General features: G+C 35.4%; 1 protein-coding gene across 1 annotated transcript; it reads right to left on the reverse strand.

Annotated features, from left to right (window-relative positions):
* Window positions 1–3,417: 3,417 nt before the first annotated feature.
* Window positions 3,418–6,962, reverse strand: LOC113285701 (endonuclease 4-like). The gene is made up of 11 exons (XM_026534483.1): window positions 6,865–6,962; window positions 6,650–6,742; window positions 6,332–6,447; window positions 6,027–6,201; window positions 5,834–5,941; window positions 5,674–5,735; window positions 5,286–5,369; window positions 4,817–4,909; window positions 4,315–4,382; window positions 4,005–4,078; window positions 3,418–3,775 (listed from the first exon to the last, which is right to left on the reverse strand). Exons 3-11 carry the CDS (start codon window positions 6,443–6,445, stop codon window positions 3,657–3,659), a joined length of 897 nt encoding a protein of 298 aa, XP_026390268.1. The 5' UTR covers window positions 6,446–6,447; window positions 6,650–6,742; window positions 6,865–6,962; the 3' UTR covers window positions 3,418–3,656.
* Between the last annotated feature and the right edge of the window lie 13,596 nt (window positions 6,963–20,558).

A 20,558-nucleotide genomic window follows, 5' to 3' on the forward strand; every position in this document is an offset into this window, starting at 1 on the left:
TTACAAAATAAAGAAAATCTTCTTCTTTCGCTCCTTTAGCTTTGCTTTTCGCTCCCAAACTTTAAGTAAATCACCACAAGCTTTGGCAAAATTGTCTTTCGCTCCAATCTTCAAAAATCTGTAAGGAAACAAAAAAAACCCAAAAAACGTAAAGAAGAACAAAAATAAAAAAAAATCTAAAAAAATCTAAAAAAAATGCTAACTAAACACAGGTCCGCGTCGGCGGCGCCAAAAATTGATGGTTTATCAAAAGTGATTGTAGTTGAAGTGGTAAAACGGATTCGTATCAGACTTGTGAAGAAAACAATTTTTCTAGATTTAAATTAAACACGCAAATAAATAAAATAGTTCAAACCTTTAGAGAAAAACACCAAGACTTGGATTCCACCATTGATCCATTATTTGATAAATTCTAATAATTAATATTCATGCAATTTTTCTTTTAGAGTGATTCTAATATTATGCCTTTTGTAGATTTTTGAAGTAATAAATGTAAACACCAAGCATGAAACATCAAGAGTCTTAAACTAAGCATGCTCCATCAAAATGAATCACAGTTATTCAATAAAAATTTCATGCAAATAATCATGTAATAATATTGCAAATAAATAATAAAGTTAGAATTATACCATAAATAAGGACCAATGGCTTCCTCCGTCGCCTTGGCTAAGGGGCTTAGCTCCTCATCCCAAAAACACACTCACAAGATAAATTCATGGCTAAAATAGGTGTTTTTATTGATGTATAAGATGAAACAGGAAATTGTAACGCTGTCAAAGTGTTACAGCGTCACCGTTACAAAGGGGTCACTGTTACAAAAGAGTATGGTAGTTTAAGACTGATGTAAACGATAACTATTTACTGCTATGAAACAACAACAGTGGTATTGAAAATAAGTCTGCTGAAGAACGACGGACTCTGCGAGTCTGTTCTTCGTGTTCTTCAGAAGCTTTAATGGCAGCAGCAGCAGCAGCGCTGTCTCCTCTATAATTGCTTCTCCTAGGCTCTCATCGACTCTAAACTCTCTCCTAAGGTTTTCCCAAACTTTTCTTTGATGTAAACCAACACTTATATAGCCCAACAGATCCATAAATCTCGACTAAATATGCGATTATTCTTTTTCTTCTTCTCATGCAGTTGAAACGATAATCGCTTCTGTTGAGCTTTTTCACGTGTTTTTGGCTATAAAATAGCTACCAAACTCTTCCATAATCTTTAATAGAACCATTAATCCAGCGTCAAAGTCCTCCAGAAATCTCTCAAAAATATTCTAAAAACCCAACAGAGAACACGTCTCTCTGTTGGAAACTTTGAAACCCTCTCTCGGCCATTCCAGCCCAATTGGTTGGTTCCAATCGATTGTACTAGGCCTGTTTAGTCCATCCAAGTCCAGCCCAACTGATTTCGGCGATTGAATCTCGTTAAAACTCCATCAAAATTCGATTATCAATCTGCCAGTGAACTTCCCGCCAATTTTCCAATTCAAAACGTGAAGAAGGTGGGTGCCCTTATCCTGTGATGTTCTCCCTTTAGCAGCTGCCTGGAAATAGGTCACCCCTTAGTAATTAGGTTACCCCTTATCCAAAATCGAGGGTCCGTATAGTGATTTCTCTGGGACATTTTCCGCACTTTTTTCGGGGTTCCTCCGGGATATTCCTGGGGTACTTCCGGTACAATTCTGGGGCGCTTCCGGCACGTTATCAACGGAGGTCCAAATGCCGCATTTTTAGCCAATTTCGCCACAAAGCCTTATTCTTCCAAAAACACCTACAAATAAATAAAATAACCAAATAAGTACGATATCGAGCACTAACAATATATATACAAATGAGCTATATTAGACACATAAATGCGTCTATCATGCCGTCGCATAAAATTTTATTTGTTTGTCAAATCATTTCCTGCAAACGAGAAGCCATCCACTGAGTTCATCTAATTTTTGTTCGTTTTTGTTGTAGTATTGTCACTGTTTAGTATTACTGTGGTAAGTCATGCCGAAAGGTTTCAAGAAATACCCTTTTATTTCCAGGTGTTCATCATGTTGAAACATCATTGTTAATATATATGGTCGATGGCCATATGAGTTTTATTGTTGGAGGCGAGATTCATGGTTTTCAAATTTAAATTGTTTTGTTTTTAGAGTATTAGGTTTAATCCCTTGTTCAGAAGTCTTGTTTGGTGAGAATGTTATTGGCCTGGGACGGAAATACATACCTCCTCACAATAGATCTTAGAAAAATTTTGAGTCCAAAAAGTATTGGAAAAAACAAATTTATGATGAAACCAACTTCGGTTTCGTCTAATTTTGGTGAAACCGTTTTGGTTTCATATAATTTTGAACTTTTATCGATGTAACCAACATTGTTGGTGATAAATATTTTTCTACAAGTATTTGGTTTCATCCGAATATGTTTTATTTCCTGAGGTTTCATCGACGGAACTAAATTTTGTTAGTGACATTTTTTGTTAAAACTCTGATTTTTTTCATTTCCTATGAAACCAGTTTTGGTTTCATCTTATTTTCGAGTTTTTTTCGATGAAACCATTATTGTTAGTGATATAACTTTTTTGGTTTGGTGGCGTCTGGTTGGTGTGATAGCGGCGGCGGTTGGCGGCGCTGGTGGTCGGTGGCGGAGGTGGTAATCTGAATTTACTCTTTAGTGACAATGTTATCAGCCTGAGATGAAAATATATACACTATCACAACAGTTTTTAGAAAAAAAAATTGAGCCTAGAAAGTGTTGGAAAAGGAAAATTAAAGCAGTCAAGAAGAAATTTATGGTGAAACCAATTTCAGTTTCATCTAAATTTGGTGAAACCAATTTTGGTTTCATTTTTTTGAATTTTTCGGTGAAACGGACGTTGTTGGCGATAAATAGTATTCTATTGAAACAAGTATTGGTTTTATCCGCATTTGATCATTATTATTTGAGGTTTTACCGACGAAACTGAACTTTGTTAATGACTTTTCTTTTTGTTGAAATCAATTTTGGTTTCATCTGATACTTTTTTTATATTTTCTATGAAACTGGTTTCATCTTAATTTAGACTTTGTGCTAACGAAACCAATATTGGTAGTGATATAATTATTTTTGTTTGGTTTCAACGTTATTTTTTTTCATTTTGTTGAATATTGATCAATAAAATTCATTTTTGGTGGTGGTGGTGCTGCAACAGCGGTTGGTTGATGTTGGTGGACGGCGGCGACGATGTTGTTGCTGGTGGTCGCCGGCGGACGGTGTGTTCGGCGGCGATCGGTAGTGGTGGTGGTTGGCAGCGATGGTAGTCAGTGGTGGGGGCGCGGTGGTGGTGCTGCTGGTGGGTTGTTGGTGGTGATAATATGATAAAACCTATAGGTGGGGTTGATTTTTGTTTTTGTTGGGATAATTTAAACTAGAAGGGTAATAAAGACAGTTTATGTTAAATGGGATTTTTGTGAACAATTTGTTGTGACTTTGTTGGAGTTTTTGTGCATGGATAGTGACGCCTTTGGGGTTATAACTCCCGGACTAGATAGTATATCTACAAATTACGGCTTGTTCTGAAAGAATTTAAACACAACACTCTATAGGTTGGTGAATTTGACGTACAGGTAAGTTCAAGTTTTGTAGGTTTCTCTCCCACTCCTCTCCATAAAGAAATGAACTTTCCATGCTTCAAGCTTCCGAGATCAACGTCTGAGTTTTGAATATGCGGTTGAGGGTACTGGCTAAGCGGACTCCAGCTTGTGCTAGCCTTTTCTCCACAATGGGCAACCTCGAAAGGAAGTATTCATCTAAAAAATAACAATTATCAGAAGAAAAAAAAAGTATATGTGCGGGAATTAATCATTCCAAATCAAACTGTCCCGCTCCGGAGGCATGATCCATGCATGCATTCAAATAATTGGGTTTGAATAAGAACACTGGATGTTGTTATAGCCATGAGAATAACTAATGCCCAAGTGTGCTGTCAATTTAAACTGCTTTATCTAACAAGAAATGATCAGAGATCCATCTTCATACCTGACAAAGTGCTTCCTGGTGTAGCGCCCTTGTACGCATATTTGCAAGCCAAATCAATACTTTCAGAAGCATACCTGCAACAAGAAGTTCATTCTTTCATTTATAAAGCAGTTTAAGAAAACCTGCCAATGATAAGTATCAAGTATTAACAGAGGCTTTTCTTATTTAAGTATTGACAATTGTTTTTCTTCTAATTCCTTATTGCCGCTTATCTTTTATAACTATGGTCTGAGATCATATCATCATCTAAAAGTTTTCATTAATAGACACAAGTTATGTATAGAGGAAGATGAATAAGAAGAACACTTACGGGTCTGGACAAACGGTATTGATTGAGGTGCAATTTTCCCACGAGATGATGTCTTCTGACCAAGTGTCCTGTTATGATGAAGATAGAGAAAATTAATGGCGAAAGAAATGCAATTAAACCTCTAGGAAACTAGTACAATGGATAATCAAGCAGGGGGTAATAAACTTTCAAAGGCTATCCTAAGCTTCACAAGCACAAATCTCAATCTTTAAACATTTAAAGCGACATTTTAGTTCGTTCGTATGAAATCTGGAACTATAAGGAAACGTCAGGACAGGCATTCTTGGGTGTATTTTTGGAAAATTCTTCAATTAATCAATCTACATTTGAAATATAATTTTCTTTATTTCCTAATTTTATCTTCAGTTTTCTATTGTAAAGCACTCATGGGGTTGAAGAGGAAGAGACCAACATATTTGGATCGCAAGATTCCAACTAGAACTGCTTGAGCATATCTTTTGGTTCAAACAACACAAAAGTTACATGTGAAAGAAATGAATACCGTAATATTCTTATAAATGGATTCTATCATGATTGCAAGATCAGAGTTGTAGAAAGACTTCATGGCCGTTTCAATAATCATGTTATCCCATACCTGCAAATATATCAATACATAAGCAAGTCAAGTATAATAATCAAATCCAACATCATGCACATAGGGTGAGAGACAGGTAGGATTAGTCAAAATTTATAGCACCTTTCATGATGCTGGTACCTATCTAATAAGTAACCAAGAAAAAAAAAACTAACTGCTTGACATCTCCTATCAGTCAACTACCAGTGAGGCATAAAGTGAGTTTCTGTTCTAGTATTAAAGAAATAAGATCCACAGGGGTATATCTAACAGACATCTTTACACGGACTCCAGTTCATATAGGACATTGGGACCTGTGAGTTTTGTGCACGTAACAGAAGAGCTATAACAGGGTTGTACAAGCAAGAGATGTTCAAAACAGAAAATGGTCACTCACACGATGCAAGTTGGTTTGCAGTCCAAACCAGTGGACAGATATAGTGTTTCCACCTAAATCTCCACGGAAACCAGCATGTAAAGGCTGCATAACAAGAAGGAAAAAACTTGTAAGAGAGATTTGATTTTGAATCCTCCAACATACAGATATATGAATCGCGTGTTTCCTCCAGGGGATGAGTATTATCATTTTATGGCTCTGGGACATCGAGAAAATAACCCACCACTTATGCAGTCATTCTGCAGCACTGAAGGCACATGGCTGACGTGGAAATTTTCCAGGAAAACCATTTTTGGGTCATTATCAACAAGGCACAGCCTTTTTAGTAAATTTGTTAACATTCATTTAAGTGGGAATTTCTCTCGTTATTGGATCTACGAAAGCAAACCTGATGGGCATCCCCGATAAAATGTGACAGGAACATGAGTGCTTCCGTCAAATTATCTGTGTCTAAGGAAGTGAAGATTTGGTTTATTTCACATTCTAATACATACAGAAAGATAAACAAGAATTGCAGCAGAATATAGTACTAAAGTTATGGTAATTACATTTCCGTTCTGAAGTGGAGCACTGATAATTCCGTAGCTGCATGGTATAGTTGTTAATTCCGCCGATGACACACCTATCTTTATCTCCACTTGAGTTATGGCAATCTCCTGTGAAGAAAAAAAAATCATCAAAATAAAAGAGCAAGTGAGCAGAAATTTCAAATTAAGGAACACAGGAGAAGAAGAAACCTACGACAGTATTCATAGTTACACCTGAACTCTGGTGTGTTAACAAAGTGCAGTTCTCCGCTCCAGCTGTAATGAACACGAATCTCATCCGCCCAGGAGCATACAGCAGCAAGTTCTCCTTTAGCAATCTCAGGGAGCAACATTTTCACAGCAGCAGCAGCATCTTCAGTAAGTAGCCCCTGAAATGATCCCAACATAGACTATCTCAATGATGCTCTTCTACTCTTTCATAAATATTTTTGGCAGTTGCAAATAGTAAGTGATTGTCAGAAAATGGCGGAAAGACTAATGAAGGGAGATGTGACTCACCTCCGCTATCTTGCAAACTGCATAGTGGCCTTCCTTTCCCCAACCTACAACTCCTGGAAGCAATTGTAAAAGAACAAATGCCGTCCCAAAAAAGAGGAAATTGGATTGAATCATATCTGCAAAAAAAAAACATGAAAAAATGATATGTTCAATACACAATGTGCAGCACCATGAAAATACCAGTAATCTTTCCCCTATAGCACATGAGGTTCAATAGAAAACAAACAACAATCTTTTTATTTGCTTACTGGAAATCAAAACACTGTCTGATAAAAATCTCAATCAGTACTATTCTACTAAAACGACCGATTTTCAAACCTGATAGGGTAAATGAGAAACTCTAAATTTACACCAATCCTTGTTCTGTCCTTTTCACTCTGTTGGGACCTGAGAGATCGAGATACTGTGAATCTACAAATGAAAGTCAACGGAGTAATAATTAGCTACAAATACAAAAGTCAAGAATATACGAATCGAAGAACTACAAACCTTAAAAGAGTACTACGTTAGTAAATTTCAAGGTGCAAAATTACCTGAAATAATCAATCAGTACATACATTAATACATGTCTGATTTAGCTGGTTAGGGTTTTGAGTAGAACAGAGGAGTTAGAAAATAAATCGGCAGAAACAAATAACCCGCCAGTGAATTGAACGTTTTTGATCGCATGATGCCTAAGATTAGTCGAGTAGCTGCCACATGTCAACACTAGATCTGGTTGACGTGGCCTGGTTTTTAAAAGCGTACTAGATTAGTGCCCGTGCCACGCATTAGTCATTTTTCTTTTCTTTTAATCAATCATATTTTTGATTTGACATGTGCCCCTTCCCGTGGTGATGTATTTTGATTTAGTGTTGTTCGGTTCCGCCTCGATGTATTAAATAGATGGAGAAAATATATGAAATATGTGTGAATTTTATTTATTTTTATTTTTATTTTTGCAAAAAATATGTGTGAAATATGTGAGTTTTTTTCCCTTTATGTAGTAACTTGGAAAAAAGAATATTGTAGGTACTCGACTTCCAAATTGAACTTGGACGTCCATAAAATTCAAAACACATTAAGTTCATTTTTCCTTTTATGTTGATAATTTTTAAACGAATCATATGTTGTCAAGTGTCCTCACCATAACTCTCGTTTCACAAAAGCATGGAAGGCTTATTTTGTCCAATAAGAAGCGAAGGTTTCCTCACCGTTCAACGTGAAAGCTTTATTTGTCTAGGCCTTTAAGTCTTTAGATGATTCACGCTTGGAGTCGTACGAGTCGCCTCCAATTTTTTCAAAACGCATAGGAAAACATAAGTAAATCCAACATGAAACGGTAAATTCCTTTAATATTGGATTCTTGACTAAGTCAACGCGGTTAATACGTGTTTCTTTGCCAAAACTTTATAAAAGAAAATAACATGAATTTGGTACTTTTCTGCCAAACTTTTATAAACCTCCCACGTGTCATTCAGTTAGAATAACCTAAACAACTGTGACATAACTTTGTGTTTGATAATAATTGACTTATATTAAATATAATAAATATTATCTTCTTAGTTGGGTCATATTATATTTTATAACTTAATAATAATAATTAATGTTGTTTGTAGGAGAACATCCGATTCAAACATCAACAATGAAACTACGTTTTGCAATTCTAGATTCTTCAAAATGAAAAACGAGTCGTATTTGGCTTCACTCTTTAAAAATGTTGACTGAGAGTATGTTGTGCATGGGTCTTAGACATTCTTCAGTAAATTTTGACCCATCATGTAAAATATACCTGAGCGTGCACTAGACATCTGAAAATACCTATCTTCTACTACAAAAACTCGAAAACCTCATGCATAAGAACCTCGAGAAGAAACAAATTTCTCTCAATTATTCTTATCCTTTAAATCAATCTGAGATAACACAAAATACATCCAACCTGATAAAACTACCACCATTAGCAGTCCTGACATTAAAACCACCATTGGACTTACCACCACCACAACCATAAAACTGGTTGCAGCACAAACTTATGTATTACCAATAAAATTTGGTTTTGTTGAAAAATTAATACTCAAGAAAATAATACAAGATCATATGAAACCAAAAATGGTTTCAATTTAGAACTATTAAATCATCAATAGAATTCGGTTTTGTGTACAGATACTCGACAAGTGAAAAAAATCAAAAGAATGCAAAATTGATTTCAACACAAAATTATCATATCACCAATAATATTTGGTTTCGTCGACAAAATACTCGGCAAACTGAAACAAAATCAGATAAATTGGTTTCAACGTAAAACTACTTTATCACCGACAACATTAGTTTCCTAGACAAATACTCGATAAAATGAAACAATATCAGATGAAACCATATATTGTTTCAATACATATCACTAACTAAAATTGGCTTTGTCGATAATTACTTGACAACATGGAACAAAATCAAAACTTGTCCAAACACACGCTATTGTATCACCAACAACGTTGATCTCGTCGACAAACACTTCAAAACATAAAACAAAATTAGGTGAACCAAAAAATGTTTCAACACAAAACTAACGTATCACCAACAACATTGATTTCATTGACAAATAATCGACAAAATTAAAATTAAACAAAATCATATGCGACCATGGAAAAATGAAGGGAAAAAATACAGAAAAATAGATAGGAACCTGCACTTGAAGTTCTTATCTATAATCATCATATTTTTACTATAAGGATAACGTAACCTATCACCTAAAGGTTTTTCTTTTCACTTTGTCATTTTATTAAGTGTTATAGACAAAGCATAAACTCATGTCGGTACAACAAATGTATAAAATCTCAATAAGACCATGTTGATAAAAATGTTACGCACCAACTTTTCTATAAAATTTAACATCAACCCACTTTATAACAAAATTAATGTAAACTCCACACACATTCAAAAGAGCAAAAAAAAAAAAAAAAAAAAAAAATTGAGAAGACTATTTACACCGAGACAAGATTGTAAGGAGACACCCTGACATAAATACCAGAAATGTCTTCATGTTCTCAAAAGTTAATATTCTAAGCTTTGATCTTACTAGCATTAATCTATCAATTCCTCTTTTTGTGATTATTTTTAGCAGTTACATCATCTACAAGACCAATTTAATTCATAGTTCTGAATTCGTCCTACAGTCTATCAAAAATCATCCAAACAAGAAAATCAACGAGATTTACTTCAACAAGCTCAAATTCAGTAACACACAGTTCATTAAACATTACTCAAAAAAGTTCCAAACCAGTATCCATCTGTTAGAGCACTGCTCGGTCGAACTCGCATGCGTTGCTATCTGAAGCATGTTTGTCAATGTTAGTGATCAAAACTACAAGTCTTGATTTCTAGCCTATTTATAGATGTCTCGGACTAGGACATGGATTGTGTAGTTCAGCTTAGATTTCACAGAGTTTATCATTTGAAGACGAAGAACTACCAAGGGGATCTTGTGGAACTTCTTCGACAAAAGGTATGTGAAGACTTGAATTCATCTATCACTTGGAAAGTCTATTTCTAATATCTCCTATATTGAGACATAAGTCGTGCTAAGATATAGTTTTCTCTATAAACATTTGAGATTTCGAGCTGAGTGTATCTCGCTTACATATTTCTCGAAATATGTGTTGGTAAACTTTCGCTTCGACCAAGTTCATCTTATATCATGATAAGATTTCCGAGTAACATCTTACATGGTTTATGTGATACAATCATTTGATGTAGGCTTGGAATGTTTCGATAATGATTATTTCAATATCTCGAAAATTGCTTTGATGCTAATAGTGTGTGATAACGGCTATTTGCCATTATATAAGAATGTTTCAATGATTGAAATAAAGAGTTGACAATGTAATCATGTTTGGATATAAGCATATATAGTGTGTTCACACATTAGTGTATAAATCCACAAACCGGGTACCAAGTGTATGCGTATGTGTGTATATCAAATTGGTAAAGGAGACAAGATAAGTATGCGTACCCGTACGCATACTGGCGGAAGTTTTCGAACCGAAAATATCTGCTGAGTTTGGGAATTACAAACTCCTAAACTAGTCACCTTAAGTATGCGTACCCGTACGCATATTGGCGGAAGTTTTTGAACCGAAAATTTCTGCTGAGTTTGGAAACTTAATAAACTCAAATCCGGTTGCTTAAGTACGCATACTTAAGATGGTTACTTTCTCAAATCGGTCAGTTCATGGACTTAAACATTTAAATCATAAGGAATTCAATCTTTGCAAACCGTGGTTATAATGTTCATGATTGATTCAAGGGAATCAAATCGATTTGGTTTCAATTGTGTTTTCTATAACAATTGAACAACTCTTTAACTAGTTTCATTTGAGTCATTCGAACTAGTTATGGTTGAGATGAACAAGGTTGATATGAGAGTAATCATATGGCTAACCTCGGTTAACTATTTGTGAACCAACATGGTGTACACGTTTAGGTACGGTTACATAAACCTAAATGAGGGTACATTTCATTTGTGTGTAACAAGCTAAGTTCGATCTGACGGTCGAAAGATATTAGCTTGGTTGAATCAGGTTTTTCATCTAACGGTGATTATTGAATGCTTTGTTACCAAGGTAACTTGGATTGCAAACCCTGATTTTAAAACTATATAAGGAGAACTCTAGCAATCGGGAAACCTAGTCCCCACACCTCCTGTGTGTTACTAGTTGCATAATTATAGTCGATTCTCCTTTAACCTTAAGTTTATTCTTGAGACCCTGTAGGTTAACGACTTGAAGACTTCATTGGGATTGTGAAGCCAGACCCAACTATTATCCTTGTAGTTGCGTGATCTGATCTTGTTGTTTCTATCGTGTTGGGTACAATTAAAATAATTGGCTCGAGATTTTATATCTCCGATAGGCAAGATAGAAAAGTAATAACAAACACTTCGTCTCATCGTTTGTGATTCCACAATAACTTGTTTCACTAGTCGATTAAGTTTATTGTGAGGTGATTTATAATTCTAAGCTGTTCTTCGGGAATATAAGTCTGGGTTATCAATTGTTCCTATTCACCTTGATTTATCAAAAGACGAAACAAAAACTCTTGGGTATTTCTATGGGAGACAGATTTATTCAATCCTATAGACTTTTCTGTGTGAGACAGGTTTGTCTATCAAGTCTTCGACTTTGGGTCGTACAAACTCTTGGTTGTGGGTGAGATCAGCTAAGGGAATCAAGTGCGTAGTATCCTGCTGGGATCAGAGATGTAAGGAGCGCAACTGTACCTTGAATCAGTGTGAGATTGATTAGGGTTCAACTACAGTCCAGTCCGAAGTTAATTGGTAGTAGGCTAGTGTCTGTGGCGGCTTAATACAGTGTGGTATTCAATCTGGACTAGGTCCCGGGGTTTTTCTGTATTTGCGGTTTCCTCGTTAACAAAATTCTGGTGTCTGTATTATTTCTTTTCCGCATTATATTTTGTTATATAATTGAAATATCACAGGTTGTGCGTTAAGATCAATCAATTAGAATATCCAACCTTGGGTTGTTGATTTACATTGATTGACACTTGAACATTGGTCTTCGGTACCGTTCAAGTTACTCCTCTTATTCAATCGGGCTCGCAGATTTCTATTTGTTGATTGCGGATTGAATTAAGAGTTAGAGATATTAAAACTCTTTGATATACTTTACTCTAGATTGAGTCTAACTGTCTAGTTGATTCTCTAGAAAGTATATTGGAGTAAGTCCTCTCAGATTGCCAAATGAATTGTTGGGTGTGGTTGTTAGACCCCCGTATGTTCAATTGGTATCAGAGCAGGCAAACACGTTAAAGACCTTATGAGTCTGTGTTTGTAGCAATCTGATTTCTGTGGGCTTGTGTATCTATTAAACCAGCGCATACAAAAATGTCTTCCAAATCTTATGATTACACCACAAATCTTGGGTTTGTCTCAAAGGCTAACTCCTTAGCAGATTCTTCCGAATCCAGAGGGGAAAACAAGACTTGTGATAACATGTCAGAATCATAAATGGAACTCACCAGAACGTTAAAAAAATCTGATGAAATCATTGATTGTCAAGCGGCCAAAATCAATTTTCTTGAAGAAAAGAATGATCAGCTTATTGATGAACTTGAGAAATCCCTTGACAGGGAACATGAACTCTACAACTATGTTGAATCTCTCTCTAACAGTACCGAAAAACTGGCTCAAGAAACTACTCTATAGTACAAGAAGATTAGTATGCTTGAAAATAATGTCAGAGAAAACTCAGCTAGAGAAGAACGTTTAGTCAAGACTCATTCATAAAAAATTAACAGTTTTCGTGTTTAAAATAGAAACTTGTTGCATCCCTTCAATATGCCCGAGAACAGTGTAACACCTTAAAAAGGAAAAACTATGTTTCGATGAAAAAGTCATCTCCTGCACCTTCTTCTGTTTCTCACAAGGCTTTACCGAGTATGAATAGTTCTTCTAAAGAATTACCCATTGTGAATCACTTGCAAAATTTGCATGTGGCAGAAGAAGTTATGGATCAAGGCAAGCATGTCTGTAATCCACGATGTTGTTCCTTTTGTGGGAAAAAGAATCATTATGCTCTTCATTGTTTTTCCAGGAGGAAACAAATTTCTAATCCTCATAATTTGCTTCTTTATACTGTCAATGGAGTAAATCGCCTGAGGACATCTACAGTGAATCTCTTGCCGACAGAAAACCAGAAATCTTATAAAAATGATCTCTCTTCAAGAAATCATCACAGGTTACATGTTCCTCATTACGGTATAAAATCTTGTGCCACTAATGAAGACTTTCCCTGTGTTTATAAGAATAAGTCTGGTAAGTCTAGATCAAGAAAATGGAAATCCTCCAAATTCCCTTTTCTGGAACCTATTTCTAGAGGTCCTAGACTCTGTCCTCAGAAAAATCCTTCAGATGGACTTTTGAAAGGGTTTATGACTAATTCCTCTGGAATACGTTATAATCAATAGAAAAAGGGGAATATACATGTAAAACATTCAAACAAGTTGTACAGCCCTTCTCCCATGTTTGGTAGTGAGATCACTTCTCACTCCTTTACCTAAATCTAGGTAACCTCATCCTTGAATCTATCTTGAGAGGTACAAGGATGATGACTATGAGAGTCTCAAGATTTGTTGTACGACATTGTGTGTCATTTTCTTTTGTCAATCAATCAAAGTTATGAAAGTCTGTTTTATGACTCGGGCTCTAATTCTATGAATTATTGAGCAATAGTTGACAAACATTGTGTTTTTCCTCTTACTGGATTTAGTTTAAATCCATCCTTCTCGTGTGAACGGTCCCTGAACGTTCGTGTCCTACTCTTGTGAGTTCATAGGGTTTCCTTAATGAGAAGTGTCTTCTCTTCTCTTCATACATATATATATATATATATATATATATATATATATATATCTTATATTGTATTAATCCATCCCTAACAAAAAGTATATGTAGAACTCTGCAAAATCTCAAGAGATTGTGCACCTTGATATGGAGGAAGATACGCAAGGATGTGAGTCGATTCAAGAGATGGTTCTAAAGGAGATGCTTGCAAGAAAGGACCACAACTCCTGGATTGGTGATTCTGTCAAGGATTTAACTCGTTCTCAGAACGATTCAAAGGCCGAGTTTGCAAACCTTCAACTGAAAATAAACCAACTCTTAGATTGTCAGGACAAAATCCTTGCAAATCAAAATATTTTGATGCCGGAATCAGAAGAAGCTTATCATGGACTGTGTCAAAGCTAGACAACTTGCTCGGGTTGTTGATCAAAAAGTGTGTGTTTTAACTAACGAACATGGAGTGTCTACGGTCAAGAGAGTAAAGGAAATCAGTGATACCTTCTATGATAGATTCATTGAAAGGTATGAGGTTCTCAAAGAACTTTGATTTTGTCTAGTAAATCTTCTTTTTATGTTTTTAGAAGAATAACTAGGTATGGAATAGCCATTATTGTGAGTACACATATCTATGTCCAATGTTTTTCATCTTCAATGTTTTTAGATATATTTATTTAAATTCTAAGTTTTTTGGAAAATGATTTTTGCAATTTTAATCTTTATGATTTTATATATTGCAAATTTTTATGGGATATGTTGCAAATCTTTGCTTGCAAGAAAGGACCACAACTCATGGATTGATGATTCTGTCAAGGATTTAACTCGTTCTCAGAACGATTCAAAGGTCGAGTTTGCAAACCTTCAACTGCAAATAAACTAACTCTTAGATGGTCAGGCCAAAATCCTTGCAAATCAAAATATTCTGATACAGAATCAGAAGAAGCTTATCATGGACTGTGTCAAAGCTAGACAACTTTCTCGGGTTGTTGATCGAAAAGTGTGTGTTTTAACTAACGAACATGGAGTGTCTACGGTTAAGAGAGTAAAGGAAATCAGTGATACCTTCTATGATAGATTCATTGAAAGGTATGAGGTTCTCAAAGAACTTTAATTTTGTCTAGTAAATCTTCTTTTAATGTTTTTAGAAGAATAACTAGGTTTCGAATAGCCATTATTGTGAGTACACATATCTATGTCCAACATTTTTCATCTTCAATGTTTTTAGATTTATTTATTTAAATTCTAAGTTTTTTGGAAAATGAATTTTGCAATTTTAATCTTTATGATTTTATATATCGCAAATTGTTATGGGATATGTTGTTTACGTCCGTGAACCTGTGACTGTCCCATACGTGTTCAAAAGTTATCTTTATTATGTCAGTATGAATGTATTGATAGAATATACAATGAACTTTTGACACTACAAAAGTTAAAGCCTTTTATGTCATTGTTTCGATGGAAGAAAGGATAAAACTTTTGTTTACAAGGATTAAATCTATTATATGTCATTGTGCAAATAGTGATGGAAAATAGAATGAATCCTTTTTTATTCCGCAGTATTGGTCGATCTCCGATCCACATCTTTGTGCATATATTGTGTTGCTCCGTAAGGTTCCTTATGTTTGAGCAAGACCAACTAAATTGATCATTCTCTTTTGGTTATTTTAGTTGTTGCTCTGTAAGTTCTCTTATGTCGAGCATGACCAATTGAATTGATCACGTTGTGGTTAATTTGGTTGTGTACTCCAATTAAATTAATCGTGGGTTTTCTTGTGATTAATTTGGTTGTATTTTTTCGATTGGACTAATCATGAATTCTTTTGTGGATAATTCAATTGAATATTTTGGATTCAAATTCATGTTTTCATGTTATTTGAGTTATCCAAAAGAAATCCTTCTTTTCTTGTAAAAACAAAGTCGCCTTTGTTGTTCTTTCGGGAATGACATTTTATGGGGGAGAGTTCATTTTGAATTTGTGCTTAATTGCCAAATATTTGTGGAGAGTGCGGCTATGGAATAGTAGGGGTTATCTTGTATCTTCATAAACTCCTTGATGAATGCATTTAGCTTCGGATTTATCATGGCATCTAAATAAGTTGATATGGTATTATCTTTTGGTCATGAAGTATCTCTATGAAAATTTCATGAGGATCCCACTAGTTTTCGTACCTTTGCCAATTTATATTGACAAAAAGGGGGAGAATTAATGTGTAGTGCCATATTACAAATACATATGTTTTACAGATCATTATGTAAGGGGGAGTGGTTTTCATGTTGAGATGAAGTATTGACTAAGGGGGAGTGATACATATCACCATAGTATTGTTGTCAAAGTTGTGATACAATTGAACTTTGAAGTTGTTTAATAATACTATGACATTGTATAACAATGATTGAGAGCATTTTGTTTTCTCATTGTTATCGCTACGGATCTTCAACAACTGTGACGCTAAACTTACAACCTTTAGGATCATGGAGTACCTAGAAATGACGAAGATTTCGAGTCGCGTTGAAGATGCCAAGGATATCAAGCATTTGGATGAGAAGCTCCAATTTCTATCTATTTTGTAATACATATGTATTGATAGTTTTGTCACTAAAATTGACAAAGGGGGAGATTGTTAGAGCACTGCTCAGTCGAAATCGCATGCGTTGCTATCTCAAACACGTGTGTCAATGTTAGTGATCAAAACTAAAAGTCTTGATTTCTATCCTATTTATAGATGTCTCGGACTAGGACATAAATAGTGTAGTTGAGCTTAGATTTCACAGAGTTCATCATTTGAAGACGAAGAACTACTAAGGGGAGCTTGTGGAACTTCGTCGACAAAAGGTATGTGGAGACTTGAACTCATCTATCACTTGGAAAGTCTATTTCTACTATCTCCTATATTGAGACATAAGTCGTGTTAAGATATAGTTTTCTCTATACACATTTGAGATTTCGAGCTGAGTATATCTCGCTAACATATTTCTCGAAATATGTGTTGGTAAGCTTTCGCTTCGACCAAGTTCATCTTATATCAAGATAAAATTTTCAAGTAACATCTTACATGGTTTGTGTGATACTATCATTTGATGTAGGCTTGGAATGTTTCGATAATGATTATTTCAATATCTCGAAAATTGCTTTGATGCTAATAGTGTGTGAAAACGGCTATTGTCATTATAGAAGAATGTTTCAATGATTGAAATAAAGAGTTGAGAATGTAATCATGTTTGGATATAAGCATATATAATGTGTTCGCACATTAGTGTATAAATCCACAAACCGGGAACCAAGTGTATGCGAATGTGTGTATACCAAATTGGTGAAGGAGACAAGATAAGTATGCGTACCCGTACACATACTGGCGGAAGTTTTCGAACCGAAAATATCTGCTGAGTTTGAGAATTACAAACTCCTAAACTAGTCACCTTAAGTATGCATACCTGTACGCATATTGGCGGAAGTTTTGAACCGAAAATTTCTGCTGAGTTTGGAAACTTAACAAACTCAAATACGGTTGCTTAAGTACGCATACTCGTACGCATACTTAAGATGGTTACTTTGTCAAATCGGTCAGTTCATGGATTTAAACATTTAAATCATAAGGAATGCAATCTTTATAAACCGTGGCTATAATGTTCATGATTGATTCAAAGGAATCAAACCGATTTGGTTTCAATTGCGTTTTCTATAACAATTGATCAACTCTTTAACTAGTTTCATTTGAGTCATTTGAACTAGTTATGGTTGAGATGAATAAGGTTGATATGAGAGTAATCATATGGCTAACCTCATTTAACTGTTTGTGAACCAACATGGTGTACACGTTTAGGCACGGTTACATAAACCTAAATGAGGGTACATTTCATTTGTGTGTTGTTAGAGCATTGCTCGGTCGAACTCGCATGCGCTGCTATCTCAAGCATGTTTGTCAATGTTAGTGATCAAAACTATAAGTCTTGATTTTTAGTCTATTATAGCTAAGTCTCGGACTAGGATAAAACGTGTAGTCGAGCTCAAGGAATTCATGGCGATTCATCATACAAGTAGAAGAACTACTCAAGGAACTGGTGGAACTTCTCGACAAAAAGGTATGTGAAGACTTGAACTTATATGTCACTCAAAAGTCTATCTACTGTATCTCCTACTCTTTGAGACAAGAAGTCGTATGCTATATATATATAGACTTGGATTATACACAGTTGGTATTTCGAGCCGAGTATACCTCGCCTATCTATATCTCGAAATATGTGTTGGTAAGCTTTTCGCTTCGATCAAGTTTATCTTTACCATGTGACAAAAGTCATGATATGTTTCAATCATCTTAAAAATTGCTTTGACAAGAAATGGTGTAACAACTGTATAACGTCCTCTAAGAATGTTTCAATGATTGAAATGAGAGTTTAGATTACATAACCAATGGTGGACATAAGCATTGTTGTGGAAGCACATTTATGTATAAGTCCTATTCCTTGAACCAAAGTTTGCGAACTTTATTGATCAAGAGAACCGTAAGAATGGCATAAGCCAAGTCCCTGAACTCATTCCACAAACTTCCGAAGTTCTCAAACCCGATAATTTCTTCTGGAGTTGACAAACTACTTGCGTGAGCCAAGTCCGTGAACTCAGTCTGCGAACCCAGTCCGCGAATCGGCGAAGTTCTCAAACCCGAGAATTTCTGCTGGAGTTTGTAAACTCTGCCCGGTAACTTAAGTCCACGAACCTAGTCTACGAACTTGAGAAGGTTATATATCTGAAGATGATTTCTGAACTTAAACTTAAAAATACTAAGGGAATGGAGTTTTCAAATCGTGTCTATAAAAGTTCATGAACCAATTCAAGTGAATCAAATCATCTTTTCTTCAATTGTGTCTTGTGTAGTACATGAGATTTCCTTGCAATTGAACAACTCTATAACTAGTTAATTTTGAAGTCATTTGAACTAGTTATGGTGAAGAAGAACATGGTTGGTATGAAATACTCATATGGGTAACCTTTTGGTTAACTATTGTTGAACCAACAAGTGCATACGTTTGTTTACGGTTAACAAACCTAAAAGCGTGCATTGTCAAGTGTGTATAACAAGCTAAGTTTTCGATCTAACGGTTGAGAAATATTAGCTTGAATATAAATCAGGTTTTCATCTAACGGTGGATATTGATTGCTTTGTTACCAAGGTAACCTAATTGCAAACCCTGATTTGAAAGACTATATAAAGGAGACATCTAATATTGTGCAAAACTAATCCCCACACCTTACGTGTGATACTAGTTTGCATACTAGAGTCGGTTCTCCTTTAACCTTTGGTTTTCTTCTTCTAAAACCAAGTTAACGACTTAAATACTTCATTGGGATTGTGAAGCCACACCGATAATACTTTTATCGTAGTTGTGTGATCTGATATTTGCATATTATATCGTACGAGTACAATCAGATTGATTGGCTTGAGATTGATATCTCCGATAGGAAAGATATAAAAGTAATCACAAACATCTTCATATCATTGTTTGTGATTCCGCAACATCTTGTTTCGGTACCATACAATTAAGATTGTTGTGAGGTGATTGATAACTCTAGGCTTTTCTTCGGGGATATAAGACCGGATTATCAATTGGTTCCTGTTCACCTTAATTATTATCAAAAGACGAAACAAAACCTTTAGGGTTTATCTGTGGGAGACAAACTGATCCTTTGACAGACTTGTCTGTGTGAGACAGATTTGTTTATTGTCAAAGCCTGCGATTTCGGGTCGTAGAAACTCTTAGTTGTGGGTGAGATCAACTAAGGGAATCAAGTGCGCAGTATCCTATTGGGATCAGAGGCGTAGGGAGTACAATTGTACCTTGGATCAGTGGGAGACTGATTGGGGTTCAACTATAGTCCAGTCCGAAGTTAGCTTGGAGTAGGCTAGTGTCTGTAGCGGCTTAATACAGTGTGTGTTCAATCTGGACTATGTCCCGGGGGTTTTCTGCATTTGCAGTTTCCTCGTTAACAAAATTTCTGGTGTCTGTGTTATTTCTATTTCCGCATTATATTTGTTTATATAATTGAAATAATACAGGTTGTGCGTTTGAATCAATCAATTGGAAATCCGACCTTTGGTTGTTGATTGATATTGATTAATCCTTGGATATTGGTCTTTGGTACCATCCAAGTTATTCCTTGTATCTTATTAGAACTCCAGTTTTTGCTTGAGTAAATCAAATCGAGAAGAGAGATATACACTCGTTGATATACTTTTAATTGATTGAGTCTAGTTGATTCTCTTAAAAGTATATTCGAGTTTGTCCATACAGATTTCTAAGCGAAATATTGGGTGGTGTTGTTAGACCCCCGCTTTCTCAATTTGTATCAGAGCAATCAAACACGTTCAAGACCTTACAAGTCTGTGTTTGTAGCGATCTGACTTTATGGACAGAGGTGTTATCTCTATTAACGTACCACCAGTCTTCGATGGCTCTAATTACTTATGGTGGAAAATTGTTATGCGAGCTTTTCTTCAAGCGCGTGATTTTCAATCATGGGTATATGTTGTTAATGGCTATGATGCTCCCATTGTGGCAGTTGGAGATGTAAACGTTTACAAGAATATTGGTGAATATAATCCTGCCAAGATACTTGTAGCAAAGAAAAATTCCGACGGTTTGAATGCCATCGTACATTCCACTACCCCAAATCTTCAGCACCATGTGTCAAATTGCACTAGGTCTAAAGATGCTTGCGATATCTTAGAAACCGTATTTGAAGGTAACTCCAGTGAAAAGGAAGCTAGGATTCAAAACCTTAATTCCGATTGGGAGAACCTTCGTATGGAAGATGAAGACACATTTGATGAGTTTAATCACAAAGTGTCTAAAATTATTAATGCATCTTTTGCATTGGGTAAGACTATTCCTGAAAAGGACATT

Source organism: Papaver somniferum, chromosome 6 (assembly GCF_003573695.1).
Source record: "Papaver somniferum cultivar HN1 chromosome 6, ASM357369v1, whole genome shotgun sequence".
Taxonomy (NCBI): domain Eukaryota; kingdom Viridiplantae; phylum Streptophyta; class Magnoliopsida; order Ranunculales; family Papaveraceae; genus Papaver; species Papaver somniferum.

What these genes read in the sequence shown, in the direction of transcription:
- LOC113285701 (XM_026534483.1), bottom strand. Translation starts at nt 6,445, where the DNA reads ATGATTCAATCCAATTTCCTCTTTTTTGGGACGGCATTTGTTCTTTTA. An exon ending in CTCCACTTCAGAACGGAAAT is followed by an intron (nt 5,736 to 5,833) that starts GTAATTACCATA and finishes TCACTTCCTTAG; the next exon opens with ACACAGATAATTTGACGGAA. An exon ending in TGCAAACCAACTTGCATCGT is followed by an intron (nt 4,910 to 5,285) that starts GTGAGTGACCAT and finishes ATATATTTGCAG; the next exon opens with GTATGGGATAACATGATTAT.